Here is an 18,646-nt window from a genome sequence, read left to right on the forward strand (position 1 = left end):
AGAGAGAGAGAGAGAGAGAGAGAGAGAGAGAGAGAGAGAGAGAGAGAGAGAGTCGTTTTTCCCGCGAACTATATGTATATATTCGAAAACGATCAATTTTACTGCTAGTCGTAACGATATTTACCTGCCGAACGACAACGACTCCCGAAACAAATTGCGCACGACGAGAAGTCGGACGGGCGGCGTGTAACATACGGGCAAAACTGCTTTCAATGCGTGCGCCACCCTTTTATCGTAGGTTTTCGCGCGACTGCATGTTCCGGGTGCACCGCAACGTCCGTCCGTACGCTTTCGGCACGACGACGAGCGCAAAAACAACGAGCAGATTCAACGTGGAATAATTGAACGTTCTATTCGCTTCAACTCTTCATTCTTTTCCATTTTTTTTTTTTTTTGTTTTTTTGTTTTTTCCTCTTTTTTCACCTATCTATTTATATCTTTCACCGACGACGTCAGAACGGTTTGTTTGGAGTTTGCGACGCGCGTTCGTTAGTGTCATTGATCCACTCGTACATACATATGTACGTGTGTATCTTCGGCATAAATGCGAATAACTCGAATAAGCCGCGTTTTTCGCGAATATATTCTTTCGATAATTAAGGGATAGTAAATATGAATTTTTTTTGACGCTCTTCGTTGCTCAATCATTTAATAAATTTTATTTCTGCGATTCTCTCTGATATGTTACAGTGCATCGAAAATTTATTTATGATAATTTATTATACAGTATGTATATTTTTTATTTCCTTCTTTTTTATATGTGTATCATTCGAAATTAAAAAAGAAAAAGAAAAAAATAATTTTTGTCCCGCAATATCGAATACTTGACACACTAGTTGAGTTTATGTTTTCATACGAAAGAAATGATTTGTATTATGATTTCATCTTTGCGCGATCTGCACATGATGCACATGCGGGATTATCACATTCGTTATATTGCGCAACAGTTCGCATATAGTGCAAAAGCGAATCCAATTAGAGACGTTGCTCTTCTGGATGATCGACGAGGCCATATAATGCCCTCGGCTTGTTGCAACAACTTAATTGTTTTAAGACAGTACGATACCTGTCTCAATAAAAAAAACGCATTGGAAAAAATTCCGCGACTTGTCAGTTTGAAAAATAAAAATTTGCAAGAACTTTTGAGAGTGAACGCGAAATTCATGAAACATCTTGTTTTTTCTATACGCGTAGACAAAAAATATTATATGTAACAAATTTTTTCTCTTCTAAAATGTTTTTGTATTTTTTTTCGCGCTTGGATAAAAACGTACAGTCTGTCTGTCACGGTTCTCTTTTTTTATTTTTCGGAGACAGGAAGAAGGGAAGGAACGGAATGTAAAGAGAGAGAGAGAGAGAGAGGAGAAAGAGAGATGTCACTTAAAAAACCAAGTCTGCGCTATCGCGATTATAATAATGGAAGAAATTCGCAGTCTCTCTGAGAAACCGCATTGCGGTGATTCTCGCGCAAGATGAAACGTAGATTACTCGTCGAACTAGTTTCTTCCCTAGTTAATCCGTTTACGAATTTGTTAAAAAAGTAAGAAGTTTAAATTTAAATCAAAATAATCAAAAGCAAAACACAAGAATTATACGCGAGAGGTGCGATTGATAAGTGTCAAAAGCGATGCATAGATAGCGACAGTGGTATCACATTGCTGTGTTGTCTCGTTGACAAGTTTCATCCTTCGGAAGAACAAACAAAGAACATCCTTCCAAATGTCAAACGTTTGTTATCACGCACGCAGTCTTTGTGTGACAGCTTGCCAAAGCAGACGCTCTTAGTGATTTTTGTACATGGAAAATTCACATCTCACAGTTTATTGCAACGGACAAAATTTACGAGTTGAGCTCCGAATCGCTGTCTCATCCGTCTTATTCGTCAGATATGGCCCCGTGTGATTTTGATTTATCTCGAAATCCGGAAAAAATGGCGCGGTGGACAGAAATTTTCGAGTTTTTTTTTTAACAATGAACTCATCGATGCCGTAAATGACCGAGTTTGAAGAGCTCGTTTTTTATCAAAATATAAATGCTCTCTCGAGAATCCTCTCTCTCTCTCTTTCTCTTTCTCTCTCTTGTCAAAGTGTACCGAGGCGGAAGGTAACTCTATTGAAAAATAAATACGTTTTATTCGATAAATTGTTTACTTTTTGTTTCGGATATTTATCAATCGCCTTGTACACGTATAGTGATTTATACATAAGATGATTATTTATTGAATTTTTCTCTTTTCTACCGTGAGAAGCTAAAAAGTTATTTCAAATTAAATAAAAAATAAATTATATATTTGTGTGTGTGTGTGTATGTATGTGTACATAGTAAACATGTGTACATAATAAATTAACAAAAAATCCTTTTTATGTTAATTCCAATTGCTTTGTATAAGTTTGAAGGCTTACACTTAAAGTGTAAGAAAAAATATAGAAGTAAAAAAAAGTATACGATACAATTTTTTATTTATTTTTTGTGAAAACTGTATAGAAAAACAAAATTCGGAAAATATCATCAAATTCAAACGTTAAAAAAAAAAAAAAAAAAAACGGTCAAAAGAAAGAACCACAAAATAGAGGAAAAACAAAAACATTTTTGTGGCATACAACGCGCAATTTGTTTCATCTAAGGGAAATAAATGAGAAATTTATTTTTTTGTTCTCTTGGAGTCCCACGCACAACGATGTGTCTTCTTTTTTGACATCGTCGATTATACCATATTCTGTACATATACTATATACAGAATTGTGTTTCACTCTGTGCATATCGGAAATGTTAAACTGCATGCTCTTTTCGCGATATTGCGTTGTGTGAAAGCCCGTGTACAACAACACACAGGTGAACTTTACCGGTACGCGTAGGACGAGAGCGCGCGCGCGATACACCGAGTCCGCAGCAAAATGCGCGATGCACGCAAAAAAAGATCGTGGGCGTACATGTAATTCCGCGGTAACGACAAACCGGTGGGCGTCAAATGCGCTCCAATTGTGAACGTGCCGCGCAGCAGCTTTTTGCTGGATAATTTTCTGTCTCTTCCTCTCTCTTTCTCTCTCTCTCTCTCCCTTTCTCTCTCTCTCTCTCTCTCTCTCTCTCTCTCTCTCTCTCTCNTCTCTCTCTCTCTCTCTCTCTCTCTCTCTCTCTCTCTCTCTCGCTCTCTCTCGCTCTCTCTCGCTCTCTCGTTATATCGTATCGAACGTGTCAAGCAGCGCTCGACGTTGCAGCGGATTGTTACACGTGCGTGTAACCCGACCGTTATATGTGACCCGGAGAAATGCATGATAAACATTTAATACAGGGCGTTGCGTTCGATAGAGCAAAAACAAAAGAGAAAAGACGTACGAAAACAAACGGCGGGAGAATAAATTCAGACCCGGGAGAGATAACGGCTCGTATTCGTAATAAAACCGTACCAGATATGTAACATGAATAATCATGAAGTCTCATTATCTTCATGCGAAAGGAATTAAAACGCAACTTTTGCAAACGGGGCGTTGAGTACGAGGCTTCAAGAAACTCGAGCTTATTTTTTTTTTTTTTTATTTTAATCTTCTTACGTCGCGTGTATTTGCAAATATTCTCTTCCCGCGCGAATGAGAGAACATAAAGAACTTTACGGCGTGTGGGGAGGACTGCATTTTTCTAAGAGAAAAGTCAGGAAATATTGCGATAAGGAACGTGTGAAAGAACATTCGAGTCTTCTACTTTTTAATAATTAGAACGCACGCACGCGCAAGAGAGAACGAAAACTTCTGTGATTATTATTCGGATTGGAAATTTAATTATGTTTTTGAAAACCGGTTTAAAATGCTTGGGGCTAAATGCTGGATGTATTTTTATTTTTCTCTCTTGTGTGGAGTACAACTTTTTTTAAGATCAATTTTTGCGGTAAACAAAATTTTCTGCTTTGCTTGTTTTATTAAGAACACAAATTATTAAATGCAATTTGAGAAAATGAAAAAGTAACCGTGTTACACAGCGTGTTCAGTTTTTTTTAAATTACAATGTAAGTTTTTAAATTACAATATAGTTGTTTTTTTTTTTCAGTTCTCGAATTTTTAAAACAGAATTTGCTCGCTTTTGAGAATATCTGGTTCTTTTATGTACTATTATGACTTCTTTTTCTCTCTCTCTCTTTCTCTCTCGTATACTTTTTATTATCATAATTTTTTAAAACAGTTATTTCTATCGTCAACAATGTGGCACTTTCGCTACATTTTATTATTATTAAAAGAATGAAATGAAAATTTTATCAGAGATTACGTGGCGCGGGAATATTAAATATCGCTAACGTCTGGCACAGAATATTAAAACTTGATAGGTTTAATAATTTCACTGTTAAGTTTCTACAGGATTAAAAGGCGTTAGGTGAAAAATAACGAAAGATAGTGAATTATCAGCGGAATATTAAAAAAAAAAAAAAAAAAAAAAAAAAAGAAACGCAAAAAAAGTTTTAATACATTTTACTATGAAAAATTTTCCGCAGAACGACGCGGCAAAAACAAGTGGTGAAAGTGCTGCTCCTCGGTGAAATTTTAATGCAATAATGTTGAACTTTTACTACACGTGTGCGAACGACTTTCGTAACCACTTATACAACGTGAAATAGAGTTAGAGAGAGAGAGAGGGGGAGGAAAACATCGCGTATCATAAATCGCTCAGCTGCATCATTGTCAGGCAAAAGCCATTTTATTACCCAACTTTTATTGCAAGTTATAGAAGTTACGCGAATAATAACGAGCAATATTCAAGCTTTAAACATCTACGGAGATCGTTAAACTTAAGCGTTTGCCTAAGCTTTTTATTATCTTCGTAAATATTACTATACGATGTTTTGCGGATGATTGTCGTCGATTATATCGTCAAGATAGAGATATTTATAAACGTTATATATGGAGAATAGTAAAAAAAAAAAAAAAAACGAAAAGAGCGAAGTCCAACTTCCACCTCCCATTTCCCTTTCCATTCATGACGCGCAGACATCAGAGCTTCTTGCAGTTATTTTATTCAATTATTCAAATATCTTATATACATACACGCTTTTCACACTCTCACACACACACACACACACACATTTAACACGTCTTATGATACAATAATCTTTTGACACATTCGCGACCGGCAACGTAAGTTCCACGTCATTTTAAAAATCTATTTTTATTAACTTAATAAACACATATTACAGTATAATAAATAATGTATATAATTAAATAGAAGAACCTTGCGGTGTTCAGGGTAAATGTCTCGCTGTAAAAAATCGCCGATTGCGAACGCGTTAACGGCTTTATAATACACAACACAGTCGTTTAAACATCACACACATCATTCTCAGCAGACGTAACAATCGACGCAGCTATTATCGACATAACTATTTCTATCTCTCTCATTACAGAGTTCAGAGACACGTGTTGTGTCTGTTTTAATAGTAAAAAACAGCGTCATTACCAATGACCTCTACGAGATAAGATAATATTAGATTCTCACACAGTCGTTGCTCTCTGGTCGTAACGTTGTCAACGAATTGGAATATTAGTCAAGTTTTATGCTTAAAAATATATATATATATAAAACTCTACATCTAAAATACGTTTTATCGGCGAAATTTGTAGTTGTACGCCGAGAGGAGAAACAACGATTTTCATTCAGTTGCGAGAAAAAAAAATCCCAAATTTAGAATGACACAAGATTTCGCGCGCAATAACCGCGCGTGATGATGTCTCAAAAAAAAAAAAAAGAAAAAAAAAACGGTCTATTCGGAGACGAGCTGTACGAGTTTGCAAGAAAGTGTCATTACGTTATATGTGTGTGTACGTTATCTACGATTCTGGTACGGTACAGCTATACGTCGCGAAACCTTTTGTCAGAAATTCCGCGACTCGCGGTTGCGAATTATCGAATGATTTACTGCATTGTACGTGTTTGAAAGCAACGCGTCACAACGCGGTGGGGATTAAATAAATTTCTCTGTGTGCGTTTCTCTGTTCTTCAACGAAGTGGTGTGACACCAACGAAATGCCAGTTACGATTACGTTTCTAAATATAGAAAAACATTTCGCGGTATAATCAAAATCAACTTCGCCGACAAGATTGCGGTAATTTTTAATTTATTTGCGCGATTAGATAGATTAGATAGATGTACGCAAGCAAACGTACACATGTAACGTTTATATGATCGGATTACAAAAAAAAACGCGTTGCTCAATATGTCATTTTAATTACAAAATCGCGTCTGTTTCGCGAGAAAAAACACCTCATAATTCTCTCTCATGAAACAAAATTATTAGTTATTGTTTCCTCACAAATTCCGTTGGACAATTTGTCCGCGCACAAAAACTTTGATCTTTCATCAGCATTTCTTCAGTTCTTCCTGAATCTGCTGCAGCGACTTGCCTTTCGTCTCGGGCATGCAGAAGAACGCGAACGGCACGGCGGTTATCAGAAGCAAAGAATAAAGGTAGAAAACGTATTTCTCCGTTATAAGATTGACGAGAGGCTGATAGCTCGACGTGGAAGTGAACGCGAAGAGACCGGCCGCTATGCTGGTGAGACAACCGGCCATGCATTTGATGTGCGGCGGAAAGACCTCGCTCAGTACCGTGATAGGTACCGAGAGAAGACCGATGAACACGGCCAACTGGAAAAAGATCATCGAGAAGATCGCCAGAGCCTGGAGATAGACGGAATTGTATCCCGCGTCGATAAACTGGAAAACCGTGCCCAGACACGAGATCGAGATCACAACGGCGACGCTTGAGGTCATCATTAGGATTCGCCTGCCGAATCTGTCGATCAGCATTATGGAGAACAGAGAGCTCACAATTCCGATGCTCATGACTATAATGACGACCACCGACGGATCGATGACGGTCACGTGAGCGTTTCGCAACAACGTTTCCATGTAAAATTCGACGTTATTTATGCCGCACATTTGGGCGTACATGTAGAGCACCGTGACGATCGCTAGAGTTTTGCCGACATGCGGAACCCCGAACTCTTTGATAACGTCCATCGTGCTCGAACTGCTGTTCATCTCGATAAATTTCTTCAAGGATTGCATTTCCGATTCCACGTCGCAGTCGCGATGATACCAGCGAATTGATGCCCGCGCTTTCTCATCCGCTTTGATCTTGACGAAATGATGCGGCGATTCTGGCAGCCAGATAAAGATGGCCATCAATACGAAGGCGTGAGCGAGGCTTATGCTAGTAGAAACGGTCATGCTCAAATACGCGCCCATGATGCATATTATCATGGTGCCCATCGACAATCCGGCCATAGCTGCAACAGAATTTCAATCCCCGTTAGATCGTTCACATTTGAAGTATTTTGAGTGTTTTTTTTTTTTTTTTTTAAGTGTAACACGGATTTATCGTTACGACTCGTCATTCGCGAACTCTTTGTTATTTTGTTATCGTTGCCAATTTAACGGAGTCTTTATCTCAAAGTAATAAAAACTGTTGACGCAATCGAAAAATCAAAAACCGCACTTTTATTCGTTCGAGAGCGTTTGCGCGCGCACACATTGGAAAAACGCATACCTAAAACAACCGTAGCTCCGCGAATGGACGGATCGGTGATCTCGCCCAGATAAAGGGAGAAGCAACTATAAGTCTTTCCCAAAGCGATCCCGCCTAGAAATCTGGACACGTACAACCACTCCACCCGATCAGCCAAAATTATAAACAACCAGCCGAAAATCAATGGTAAACTGATGATGAAAATAGTTCTTTTGCTTCCAAAGTAATTGACGCAGAGAGCACCGAAAATGGCGCCGATTAGTCTGCCTGCGTTTAACAACGAAACTATCCACGAAGCCTCGTTCAGTGTTATGGGGATGTGCGAATTGGGCGAGGTCAAGAAGGCTATGTACGGCGAGCTCCAACCTGCCAATAGTCCTATTTGCACCAGCAGAAGAGTGACTGAAAGTTTAAAACAAAAAAAAAAAAAAAACATTTTTTTAATCATAATTCATAGATCGCTTGTATGTATGTAAGTTTTAAAAAGTAACCAATTTCTTTTTGTCTTATTTCAACATTTACATATAAGTTGTATTTTATCTATAAAAAGATACAGTAAAAGAAGATAACATACACAAAACCGAAATATAAAAAATAATAAAGGAATATTTTATATAAATAATAAGAGAGTATTTCTCAAAATTATTATTTAATGATACAAATAATAATAACAATATGTTAATATACAATCTGAAGATAATGACAATCACGAAATAATTATAAAATAAATGACTTTTTAAAAAACTGCATAAATATTCACCCAACACAACATTAAATTAATGACATTTAATCAATATGTATTGTAACAAACGACGTAATATTAATATTAATTAAATCTGCAATATATTAACAAGACAAAATAATAATTTATAAAAAAAAAAAGATTTTATTGTCAAAATATATTTTATGTACCTCCGATGGCAGCGATCCATTGAGGCCACAACACTTTAGTTTTTTCCTGCTTCTCAGTCTCCGTAGTGGTGACTTTCTGCGCGACTAAGTCTCCTGGCGTGGAGCGCATTGTGCTTGATCTCTCTGCTAAAGAATCGTCAATACGCACACGTCGCGATGATCATGTCATATATAGAGTCTTCAACTGCAGCGGGTTCTCCTAGAGTCCATGTGTGATTAATGAACCCGTGTCAATAAATCCGTTTAAGTCGAAAAAAACATGATAAGTAGTAGATAAATTATATGTACATTTTGTGACGAATATAAATGCTAATAAGTCGCAAATGTTAATAAGCCGCGGCCTCGTGCTCGCACAATTGAGAACCATGCACACGTGTACATATGTTACCGGTTCTTTTTTCGTTCTGAAAAAATCACGAAAGAATTTTTTCGAAACAAATTCTTTCGCTCGCGCATTTGCAATTCTTCGGAGAAATTTATCGTCACGGTCAAAAAATAACGTAACAAGCATTTTCACACTTCAGCCATAACGGCAATAAACTTCTGTAGAAGAGGTGCGCGATCATACTTTTTTTTTTTTTTTTTTTTTTATGGACACATTGTACCACTTTTTCTTATGTACACATTATGTACATACTGCGCAACCACCGAGCGCTATTGTGTATAGTATTCGCGGCAAGATTATGGATCGTATCGCGTTAATCTAAAATGAACGTTTATGTACTTTCTGTTTTTACTTTACGCTCTCTACAATTGCGCAAACAAAGATATCGTTAAATCGCCAAATATTTTGCCTATTGAAGCAAAATCAGCAAAAGTAAGTTTGCGGCGAAGTCGCAAATATCAAAATGCAAACAATCTCATAAGTTGATTCTTTGACAATGTTGTGATAAATATATCGCCAAAATATGTATATTGCGTATATTCTCACATTTTTCTCAATATTTTCTGCGATATTGTGAGCACACACGGAAAATGTTTAAATGTCCGCCGTTTAAATGTTCGACAGATGTAGATTAAGAATAATTCCTCGGATGTAGATTGAGAATAATTCCTTTTGTATCTTTATAGAATCTCGCGAATATATTGCGTGGTAAGAATATATACATATATACAATGAATTTTATAATTAACTTATAACAGATTTCTTCTAACGTCGTCGGGAGACTCGACGTAACGCCGAGTAATTCGCTTATAACAAAATTTTCTCGCTCTCCTTCCTGACAAAAATTTTCTCAGAATTGTTTTGTACAAATTATCAGATTTTTTAATAATAGTTTTTACATTTTTTTAATAGAATTTTTTTATAGAAACGTTTTTCAAAATTGCTCAAATTATTGACGCAATTTGAACACTTTTGAGCATTTCCGAATAGTTTTCAAGAAATGAGAGAATTACGTATAATTTTACGTAAAACTTTTCACCGTTCGCTGTTTGCTCTTATTGGTTTCTGCACACAGGATTCTGCGGAATTTTATATAAAGGAGCTGATAAGAACAAAAAAGTGAAAAGTTTCGCGTGAAGTTACGGTATAGATTGACTTTCTCATCATTAAAATTGAAATTTGAGACTCTACGGAATAAAAAAGTGGAATAAAAATAATAAAATGCATTTATTTACGTTAGAAATAGTGATTTACTTTTTCAGTTGTTTATTGTTTTACATATGTTTCTATTAATAATTCTCTATTACATGCATAAACCATTTATTTTTATAAAACATTTTTGTTCACATTAAGTAGAGAAAAAGCAAACACATAAATATTTTAACAGACATTTATTAAAAAGAAAAATAAACATGTGTAACATGATATATATCTAAAATTAGAATTGCAGCATGTCGCAAGTAGTCAAAAGTATGTGATAGTTAATAAAAAACATTACAAGACTTCTCTTTTACTCTAAAGTAAAATAAATAAACTGAAATAATTCTCGAAATGTTTCTCGTTTTAGTTTTGATGTAAATAACATTGGAGTACGTAAATATAGGAGAATGTATGAGAAAATTTACATCTTTTCTCAATAATTCTCAGATAAAATTTTATATTTACTTTAATATATCAACATGAAAAGAAAAAAAATATGAGAACATCTGATATTTTTCTTTTAAGTCTTTCATAATGTGTACACTCTGAAACGTTATGAAATTTGTCATTTGGCGCTATCTGAAAAAAACATGAAAACGTCTGATCATAAATTTATTATTCTTTGAGACATTTAAAATATGAGAAACTCTTACAAAATATGTGACTTTGATGAGATGTTTTGTCATTAGAGATTGTCCCACTCTTGCGCGCGTTATGTTATTAGTTGTGATATTTGTATATGCACTCATTGTCTAAAGTTCCACTAGCCTCAACTCTCTTGACATGTACGATGCATATATGTGTGTGTGTGTGCACATGTATACGTACGTTTCTGTTCTACTTGACGTGTGAATAAGGGTTATGCCACGTTCATTCTGTGCGTATGTCTGATCAGAGCTTGCGAGTTCAACTTGCGATGATAACTTGGGTAGCACAAGAGGAAGAAGTTGACGAGAACGAATCATCGCTTTTGACATAAGCGTGCAAACTCGATATAAGCGGAAGTTGACGTAGAAAACAGAAGATGACGCGTAAGCAGAAATCTTTCAAAGATATTATAACGATTTTCTCTTCGGCATATTGCGATATGTCTATAGTATGTTCGGTATATATCTACAGAATATTCGTTCGATATTACATGCCGTCGAGGAAGATTCGCGAATTCACTTCTTTTTCTCTCTCCGAAATAAATAATGATTACTTTACGCTATAAAAAAAAAAAGAAAACTCAAGAGACGCGTTAATGCCTCTAGTTTTCTTAAGCAAAAGTTGAGATCTTCATGTCTCTCAACGACTGAACCGACTGGACTCTCCTTTAGTTTCAATCGAATTACAAAAATGAGACCAAAAATATCTTTTTCTTACTACGTGACCTCTGAACGATGATATTTCAAGTCCAAATTACGAAAAATTTCGATTCAGTAAGAAAAAAAACATCGACTTTAGACGGGCTCAGATAAAAGGGGAAATGTTCTTTTCACATTTCTCCGATATCGGATGGCGTTACGGCCGCGCTCGAAGAAGGAAAGCAGACAGCAAGTGCGAGAGAGACAGAGAGAAAGAGAAAGAGAAAGAGAGAGAGAGAGAGACGACGCGTTATCATACGCGTTATTTTTACATTGACAGCTGTGTGCGATTGTGTTATTAGCAGTTTATTATCATTAAGAAAAACACGGAAATGTCTCAGCAAACAAAAATATGTATAACATTTTTACAATTTTTTATTTCCATGTTAAACTATACATAACTATATACTGGTAGTGAATATTTACATTCACTCATAACAAGGTATTATTAATAAATAATTGTTTTTTTTTTTTTTTTTTTTAATTAACATTCGAAGATGTTTTTCGCGTTTGAACCGCGTTAGTGTCATTTTTTTATATCGTTTCGCGAACATTTCAGCTCACTTCATGAGAGTTTTTAAGAGCAACCTGATACTGTTTTTTTTTATTTCAAATATTTTTAGATTCGTAAAATATTTTTATAAATATATTTAAGATACACTCGCGCACAATATTTACAATTAATTTTTAATTTTAATTTTGTATTTTACAACAACGTACAACGATGTACAAGATTTCACGTGGCATCACATTTTTTGTGTTATATTAACTTAAAGAATGTTATACATACTTGTATAACAATATTACACGAAAAGTACAAGACAAAAAATAAAAGCTTTCATTTAAATTTGATATATATTCAGATATATATATTGGTTCTTTAATATAATTCGATTATAAACTTTGCGAACGAGCGAAAGAGTTTTTTGCACAAAGCGAGAGAAATTTTCTCTCGAATAGCTTTATATTCACAACGTAAAACGTAACGGCGCGATGACGAAAATGTAATGCAAAAAAAAAGGTCTTTGGACTTGGGCTTAAGGCACGTATAAGATTCGCGTCAGCTGACTCGACAATTCCCTCGCGCGATGATCATAACGCGTCGTGTATCTCGCTGGTTTCCCGCAGGAAACTGGGCTGGCGGCTGGGACTTCAATCGGTCACGGGAGCACTCTCGTTGGCCTTCTTCCTGGGGCTGATTTACCGGAGTGCCTCGCTCTACCATCCGCAGCGACGCGCCATATTGCATTTGAAGAATCAGCGCAGCAAAGTCAAAGAAAAGAAATCCACGAACAAAGTACCGAAACAGCCGTTGGTCGACCTGAGCCCTCTGGGATCGCGTCCTGTGAGGATGCTCATGCTGGCCGCCGGCGCGGCCGGCTTTGGTCTTTACACCCCTGCCTTCTATATCGTAAGTACACTTAAGTGATTGAGAAGCTAGGGGATATATTTTTTTCGACAATGGATTTTTTTCTCTTTGTTTTTGGGAAATATACTCGTTTTTTTTTTTGGTCAGAAATCTGACGTAGTACAAATTAAAGAGAGAGAGAGATTGCATTTTGTTTGACGCTACGACGTTACATATTGTTGGTTATTTTTCTTTCTCTTTTGAAAAAAAAAAAACACATCGCCGAGATTCTTGGCTCCGTCTTTTCTGTCTCTCCTCTTTAATTCCACGCGGTATTCAGTTGAAAGAATTAAAACCGCACCCCCGCATTCCCGTGCGATTTGACAACAAGACGACTTAAGTTTCTCAACATCGCGCAATCCATTTTGAAAAGAATACGGTCGGTCGGTCAACACTCGGGACAATAATAGAATCAAAGATAACGACATTAAATGCTGTAATAGGAGCACGTTGTGCTCCGAGTCAAAACCGAGTTATGCTTTTCCTGATTTCGCGCTTTGCGAAAACTAATCTCAGGATACGAACGAGCCAATTTCGATCGTCGATATTACGACGAGCGTCATTACCGTCAGCTCATTGTCCGCGTTATCGGGATGTTATCTGTGTAGCAGCGCGCGCGACTTTCCCGGTGCAATCGCTTAATGAGAAACATCACTTTCAGGCTCTGCAAGGCTACCAGGAGGGGCTCGAGGCCAGCGCGCTCGTGTTGCTGCAGACCTGTTTAGGATTGGCAGCCGCGCTCGGATGCGCGGCTTGGGGGATAGTTACTGCCAGACCATCCGCTCAGTGCCTAGTGTCCAGGCAATATCTTTGCCAAGCGGCGCTTATTGGGGTTGGTCAGTATCATGTCGCGGACGCCAACATTTTTGTTGACGTCCATTTCCGCGCGCACAAATCCGTCAACCGTAGCGCGCTATTAAGTTAAACTACGAGCGGTGTGATTCAAATCGAATGGGAATCAAACACACGCTCATTCATTCAATTACTGCCGATCGCTGGTGATCTTTTTAGTAGTTTTTCAAAAACACGTAAAGCAATTTTTGTTTGGCGTTTAATAGTTAACGTTTCACGTCGCATACTGATTTATGAGATTTTTTTTTTTTATTATTTTGATACAAAATCACACACACACACACAAGTTATGCAACAAACTGTCTCTTTTTCAAAATGCAAACAACTGAAATAAAAACACATCGTTTTGGAGAACGCGATTGGTTTAAAATTGAAATTTGTTGGTTTACTATCCGCGCGGAATATCCGGAAACGTCTCGGCGGGGAGAAGTAGCACAGAAGGAGGCGAAGTTAGAAAATTATAGTGCATAAATTTTGCGGGCGAACAAGCGAGACTTGTAGATCTAGAGATCACGCATTGCCAGGATTACCAATTCGAATTAGCTTTTCCCTCTGCTTAAAGCTGTGGCTCAAGTGGCGCTTGGTAGCGTACAAGGTTATCACGGTCTCGTTTTGGCCTCCGGGCTTTACGGCGCCTCGCTCGGCGGTGCTCTTTACTCCCTTAAGATGTTGGCTCTGGAAAGACTGCGAGCGAGACACTTCGCCAGATCGTGGGCCCTGGTACAAGCCGCGGAAGCTCTGCCCATTCTTCTTGGAGTTCCCCTTACAGGTAAAGCACGAAGTACGGAATTTTACGCACACTTGTTCCCAAGAAAGAGCTCCAAGAGTTTTCCCTTAGAAATCATGACGATAGAAATATATATATATATATATATATGTATATATATATCACGAACTTCGGCTTTTCTTCGCTGTAAACTTTGACTGCGCGTAAATATACATTTGAGTAAAAAAAAAACAGAAAACAAATATTCAAGGAGAAGTTATTGTTGAGAAAAAATATTCGGTACCTATATAATATATATTTATTTATTTATAATATATATTTTTATATCTGCTTGTGTGTTTATAAAAGAGAGAAGGGACAAAAATAGTTTATAATGCGTACGTATGTATGTGTTAACTCACATTTGAAATATTCATTTGAAATATTCATAACGTTTTAAACATTCAAACGTAACGTTTTTTTGTGGATTCGAAGAACTGTATTAGAGCTTTTGGAGGAGCAAAGTGAGCGAAATCCGCTCTCTCGCTTAAAATCCTTCCTAATAGTCTTACATTTCCTACGTATGAATTTAATGCCGTCTGTCCTCAATAATAATGCACGGTGCTTGTGTAAAATACACAAGCTTGGTCTGTGCATTCTCGCTGAGAGAATATTCAAAGAAGCGTGTGACAAATGTCACGCGTAAGAAGAAGCGCATTATAATAGCGGGATTATAAGGTTTGGTCAGTCTGAAGAGAGCTTAATTTCGTTACGAACATTTTATCCATTTTCATATGCATCGCTTTTATAATTATAGTACATTATCCTTTGAAGAGAGCTTTGAAGAGCACGTGTCTTACGTACATATATGTGCACGAAAGCAGAGCAAATATTATATGCAAATGGCAAATTACAAAAATAAATTTTCTCAAATAAACTTTCAAAATTTTTCAATATATGTTTATATTATTAACTGCAATAAATATATATATGTATATATATATAAATTGTAAATATTATAAATTATTATGTAAGTGAAAAGCATTGTTGAATGTTTATATTAATATATATATATATATTTATAATGCAATATTGTTACTTTTACATATACTATCCTTTTTTAGTATATCTCCTCAATTATCATGTACACATTATTCAACCGCGAAATAAAGCAAACGTCGCTGGTAATCACTTCGTATTTTCATTTTCTCAGGTTACATGAACGAGAGCAACCCGCGAGTGGGTTATTACGCGTGCACGTTGAGTTCCTTGTGCGGCGCGGCGTTGCTTTTTCTGGTCGGTTGGGGGCGACAACCGGCTTCGCCGATTTTGCCGGGTCCTCGTATCTCCAGTTACGGCGTGATGCCGCCGCCGCCGCCATGCGTGTGTCCGCCACCGCCGAGGCCGCGGCTGCCGAAGTCGCAGTCGTTACACGTGCCTCTCGACGTCGAGGACAATCTGCGTGACCGCGACTTTGTCGAACGCCAGCCAGAAACGGACCACTATTGTCATCCGCAATTTCACGTGCCGCTTCGACCCAGCAAGAGCGTCCCGGAGGGCCTCGGCCATCATCACGACCCCTATCGAATGCGGCCGCGACGTCATCGTGACATTACTGTCATCGAGCAGATCACCACCAGCGTGTAGAACGAACCCGGGGTGGTGACGGCCTTAGTTAATGCCGCGCGCAACTTCCTAAAATTAGGCTAATGGAACCTCGAGGCGAAGTTTGACCCTTGTTTTAACTTTGAGCAGTTAGGCGGCATCTCCGACAATATTTATTCTGTCCCAAGAACTCTTTGTGTTTGTTATGCTTACGTAGGTAGCGACGCGGCAGAGAAGAAATGCTTATTACATTTTATGGAGAATTATTTGAAGACATCTTTTTCTCTCTCTCTCTCTCTTTCTTTATTATTTGCACTTCAAATGTTAAATATGAAAGCAAATATTCAAAATTTTCTTTAATTTATACATGTATTAAATTTATTTTTACGCGTTGTGCCATCATGTTAGATATTGTTCAATCTATGCTATTTTTTTTCAAATTTACTTTTTTGTTTTTTTATACCTGTCATATAATTTTGTCGGAAAATTTAGAGTTGTTCCTGAGAAAGGTTGAGTGTGCAACACTATTAGCGTAAAAGCCGGCGCGCACAGTTTCAAGAATAAGCAGAAAGTAAAATAGTAGACATAAAAAAAAAAGAAGTACTCGCTCTAACATTACGAATACTCATGTGCAAATCATGAGAGAATAGCAGATAAAGCTCCTTATAGAAGTCCGACGGTCTTTTCCTACTAGTTTGCTAAGTGAGATCGACTAATAGCACGTATAAATCAGGTTTATAAATATATATATATATTGTATTTTAGTCCAATAATATCGAATACATTAAATTCAATGTATTGTACGCGCGTTAGAAAAGTACTTGTTCGTGTGTTAGTTCGGGAAGACTATTACTGCCACGCGGAAAAAAAACTGTCTGTCGTATTTGAAAAAAAAAAAAAACGGCAAAAGTAAAAGTCTCGCATGTAGCTTCCGAATGTACTTAAGACTTAACTTTAATTGTTCTTCGTCTCACTAATTCGTTGAAAATGTGGAAAAGCTGCAGGCGACAGATGCAGGGACTTGCGAGAAAAATAGTCGACAGTCTCGTATAAAAGTATATAACGCACATATATAATACATATATCAAAAATATGACACGTATATATATATCGTATATGTAAAATAAAGATGTATCTAATATTTTCCATATACACATACAATACGAATATTATGAGTAGTGTTTCGTGTACTCGGTACGAAATTCACATTTTGAAGGTTCGAATTCCGTTTTGAATTTCGGTCGGGGTGAAGTCCGTTCGACTAATAAAAAATTAATTATCGACAGAGAGCGAGCCAATATTCAAAAAAGAATGCTTAATGTTATTCAAAATATGTCACAATATTACATATATACGCGCGCGTACGCACAAAGTATTTCAGAAATAGATGATCAAACTTAGGTAAATATTCTGTTTTTTGTGAGAATAAAACACACAATTATATATGAAAAAAAAATATATATATACCAAAAAAAGTTTATAATATAATGTAAGATATATATATATATATATAAGCACACACACACACACACACACACATATAAAATGATCAAGAAACTGCATCTGTTGTTATTACAGTTCTTTATAGATAGAAATATGTAGAAATAGCACACATGGAGCTGGTCTCCGGAAATGCTGCAGGAAAGAATCTCGTTAAATACATATAAAAGATATAATAATTATATATATATATATAATATTATTATATATATATAATAATAATAATATAGAATTACGCGTATATAATTGTAAATTATTATACACATTATATATTATAAAAATAATATATAATGAATATAATACGATTGTTTTATAACATAATTTCGGATCTCGATCAAAAACATAAAGTAGACCAGTAGAAACAGCGCGTTAAAGTCCCTGCCAAATTGTAGACAAACTGAGAGATGTCGACGGAATTTTATTATGTTGCAAATTTCATTCCACGAGATTACAATATTTTTCATTTTTTTTTTTTTTTAGTATGAGAATTCTTTACAATTTTTGTAGTCTTTTTCATTATCGTCACGCATTGTTGTTGTTTTTTTGTTTACAATTTGGAATTAAAATATACATTTTAAAAAAAGCACGCTTCTTCCTCTCTCATTTTCTCTGCAATTTGTATGTCGGAAATATACAGAGTTAGCATTGTCATTTATATCGTTAGTTGTATTGTTACGAAGAATATCGGCTCTATTCCTACCGTGTAAGGCCAATTGCATTCTCGAATCACTTCACTATAACGTAATTAGTACCTGAATAGTAAGTGCTCTCTCTAGGTATCTAATGAAATGAGCAGCGGTGTAGCGATGTATAACTCAATTATTCCTTTCCCGTATGAGACGCGTATGTAATGTACCTATTATAAATGTTAAAATTAATCGTTACGCACATGATGTGTAAATCATCATATTGTTTCCTTTTACTTGCGAAAATGATTATTCAATCAAATGTAGAAAGATACATATATATATTGCGAAGTATATTTATAAAAAACTACAAGAAAGTAGTAATATAAAAAAAACTAACATATAGACGAATTATATCTCGTAGTAAAATTATATCACATTTTTCGACACGCGCGACGGTCGGAAATATCTATATCGTATACCAGAAAGGAGACAAGTTGAAATACGACAGTTGAAATTGATATTCACTGTCGAGAATATAGTTAGAGCAATTAATTATTAAGGATTTTATCCTATAGAGTGAATTTTATACGGCGAC

General features: G+C 36.3%; 2 protein-coding genes across 2 annotated transcripts in view; one reads left to right on the top strand and one right to left on the bottom strand.

Annotated features, from left to right (window-relative positions):
- LOC109855709 (monocarboxylate transporter 4-like) overlaps positions 1-16,179 on the top strand; it is a 72,852-nt gene extending 56,673 nt beyond the window's left edge. Inside the window, exons 8-11 of the mRNA XM_020430232.1 lie at positions 12,480-12,762; positions 13,421-13,595; positions 14,174-14,380; positions 15,531-16,179. Of these exons, the coding sequence (XP_020285821.1) occupies positions 12,480-12,762; positions 13,421-13,595; positions 14,174-14,380; positions 15,531-15,964 (1,099 nt within the window). The 3' untranslated portion in view covers positions 15,965-16,179. The remainder of the gene's footprint in view (positions 1-12,479; positions 12,763-13,420; positions 13,596-14,173; positions 14,381-15,530) is intronic.
- On the bottom strand, positions 5,130-8,554 carry LOC109855710 (facilitated trehalose transporter Tret1-like). Its single transcript, XM_020430233.1, has 3 exons — positions 8,421-8,554; positions 7,530-7,910; positions 5,130-7,269 (listed from the first exon to the last, which is right to left on the bottom strand). The coding sequence occupies exons 1-3, from the start codon at positions 8,527-8,529 to the stop codon at positions 6,338-6,340; spliced, it is 1,422 nt and encodes a 473-aa protein (XP_020285822.1). The 5' UTR covers positions 8,530-8,554; the 3' UTR covers positions 5,130-6,337.
- Positions 16,180-18,646: the final 2,467 nt, after the last annotated feature.

Source organism: Pseudomyrmex gracilis, unplaced genomic scaffold, assembly GCF_002006095.1.
Source record: "Pseudomyrmex gracilis isolate BER0280 unplaced genomic scaffold, ASM200609v1 scaffold_96, whole genome shotgun sequence".
In the NCBI taxonomy this organism is placed as follows: Eukaryota; Metazoa; Arthropoda; class Insecta; order Hymenoptera; family Formicidae; genus Pseudomyrmex; species Pseudomyrmex gracilis.

What these genes read in the sequence shown, in the direction of transcription:
- LOC109855710 (XM_020430233.1), bottom strand. Translation starts at nt 8,529, where the DNA reads ATGCGCTCCACGCCAGGAGACTTAGTCGCGCAGAAAGTCACCACTACG. An exon ending in ATGGATCGCTGCCATCGGAG is followed by an intron (nt 7,911 to 8,420) that starts GTACATAAAATA and finishes TTAAACTTTCAG; the next exon opens with TCACTCTTCTGCTGGTGCAA. An exon ending in CGGAGCTACGGTTGTTTTAG is followed by an intron (nt 7,270 to 7,529) that starts GTATGCGTTTTT and finishes ATTCTGTTGCAG; the next exon opens with CTATGGCCGGATTGTCGATG.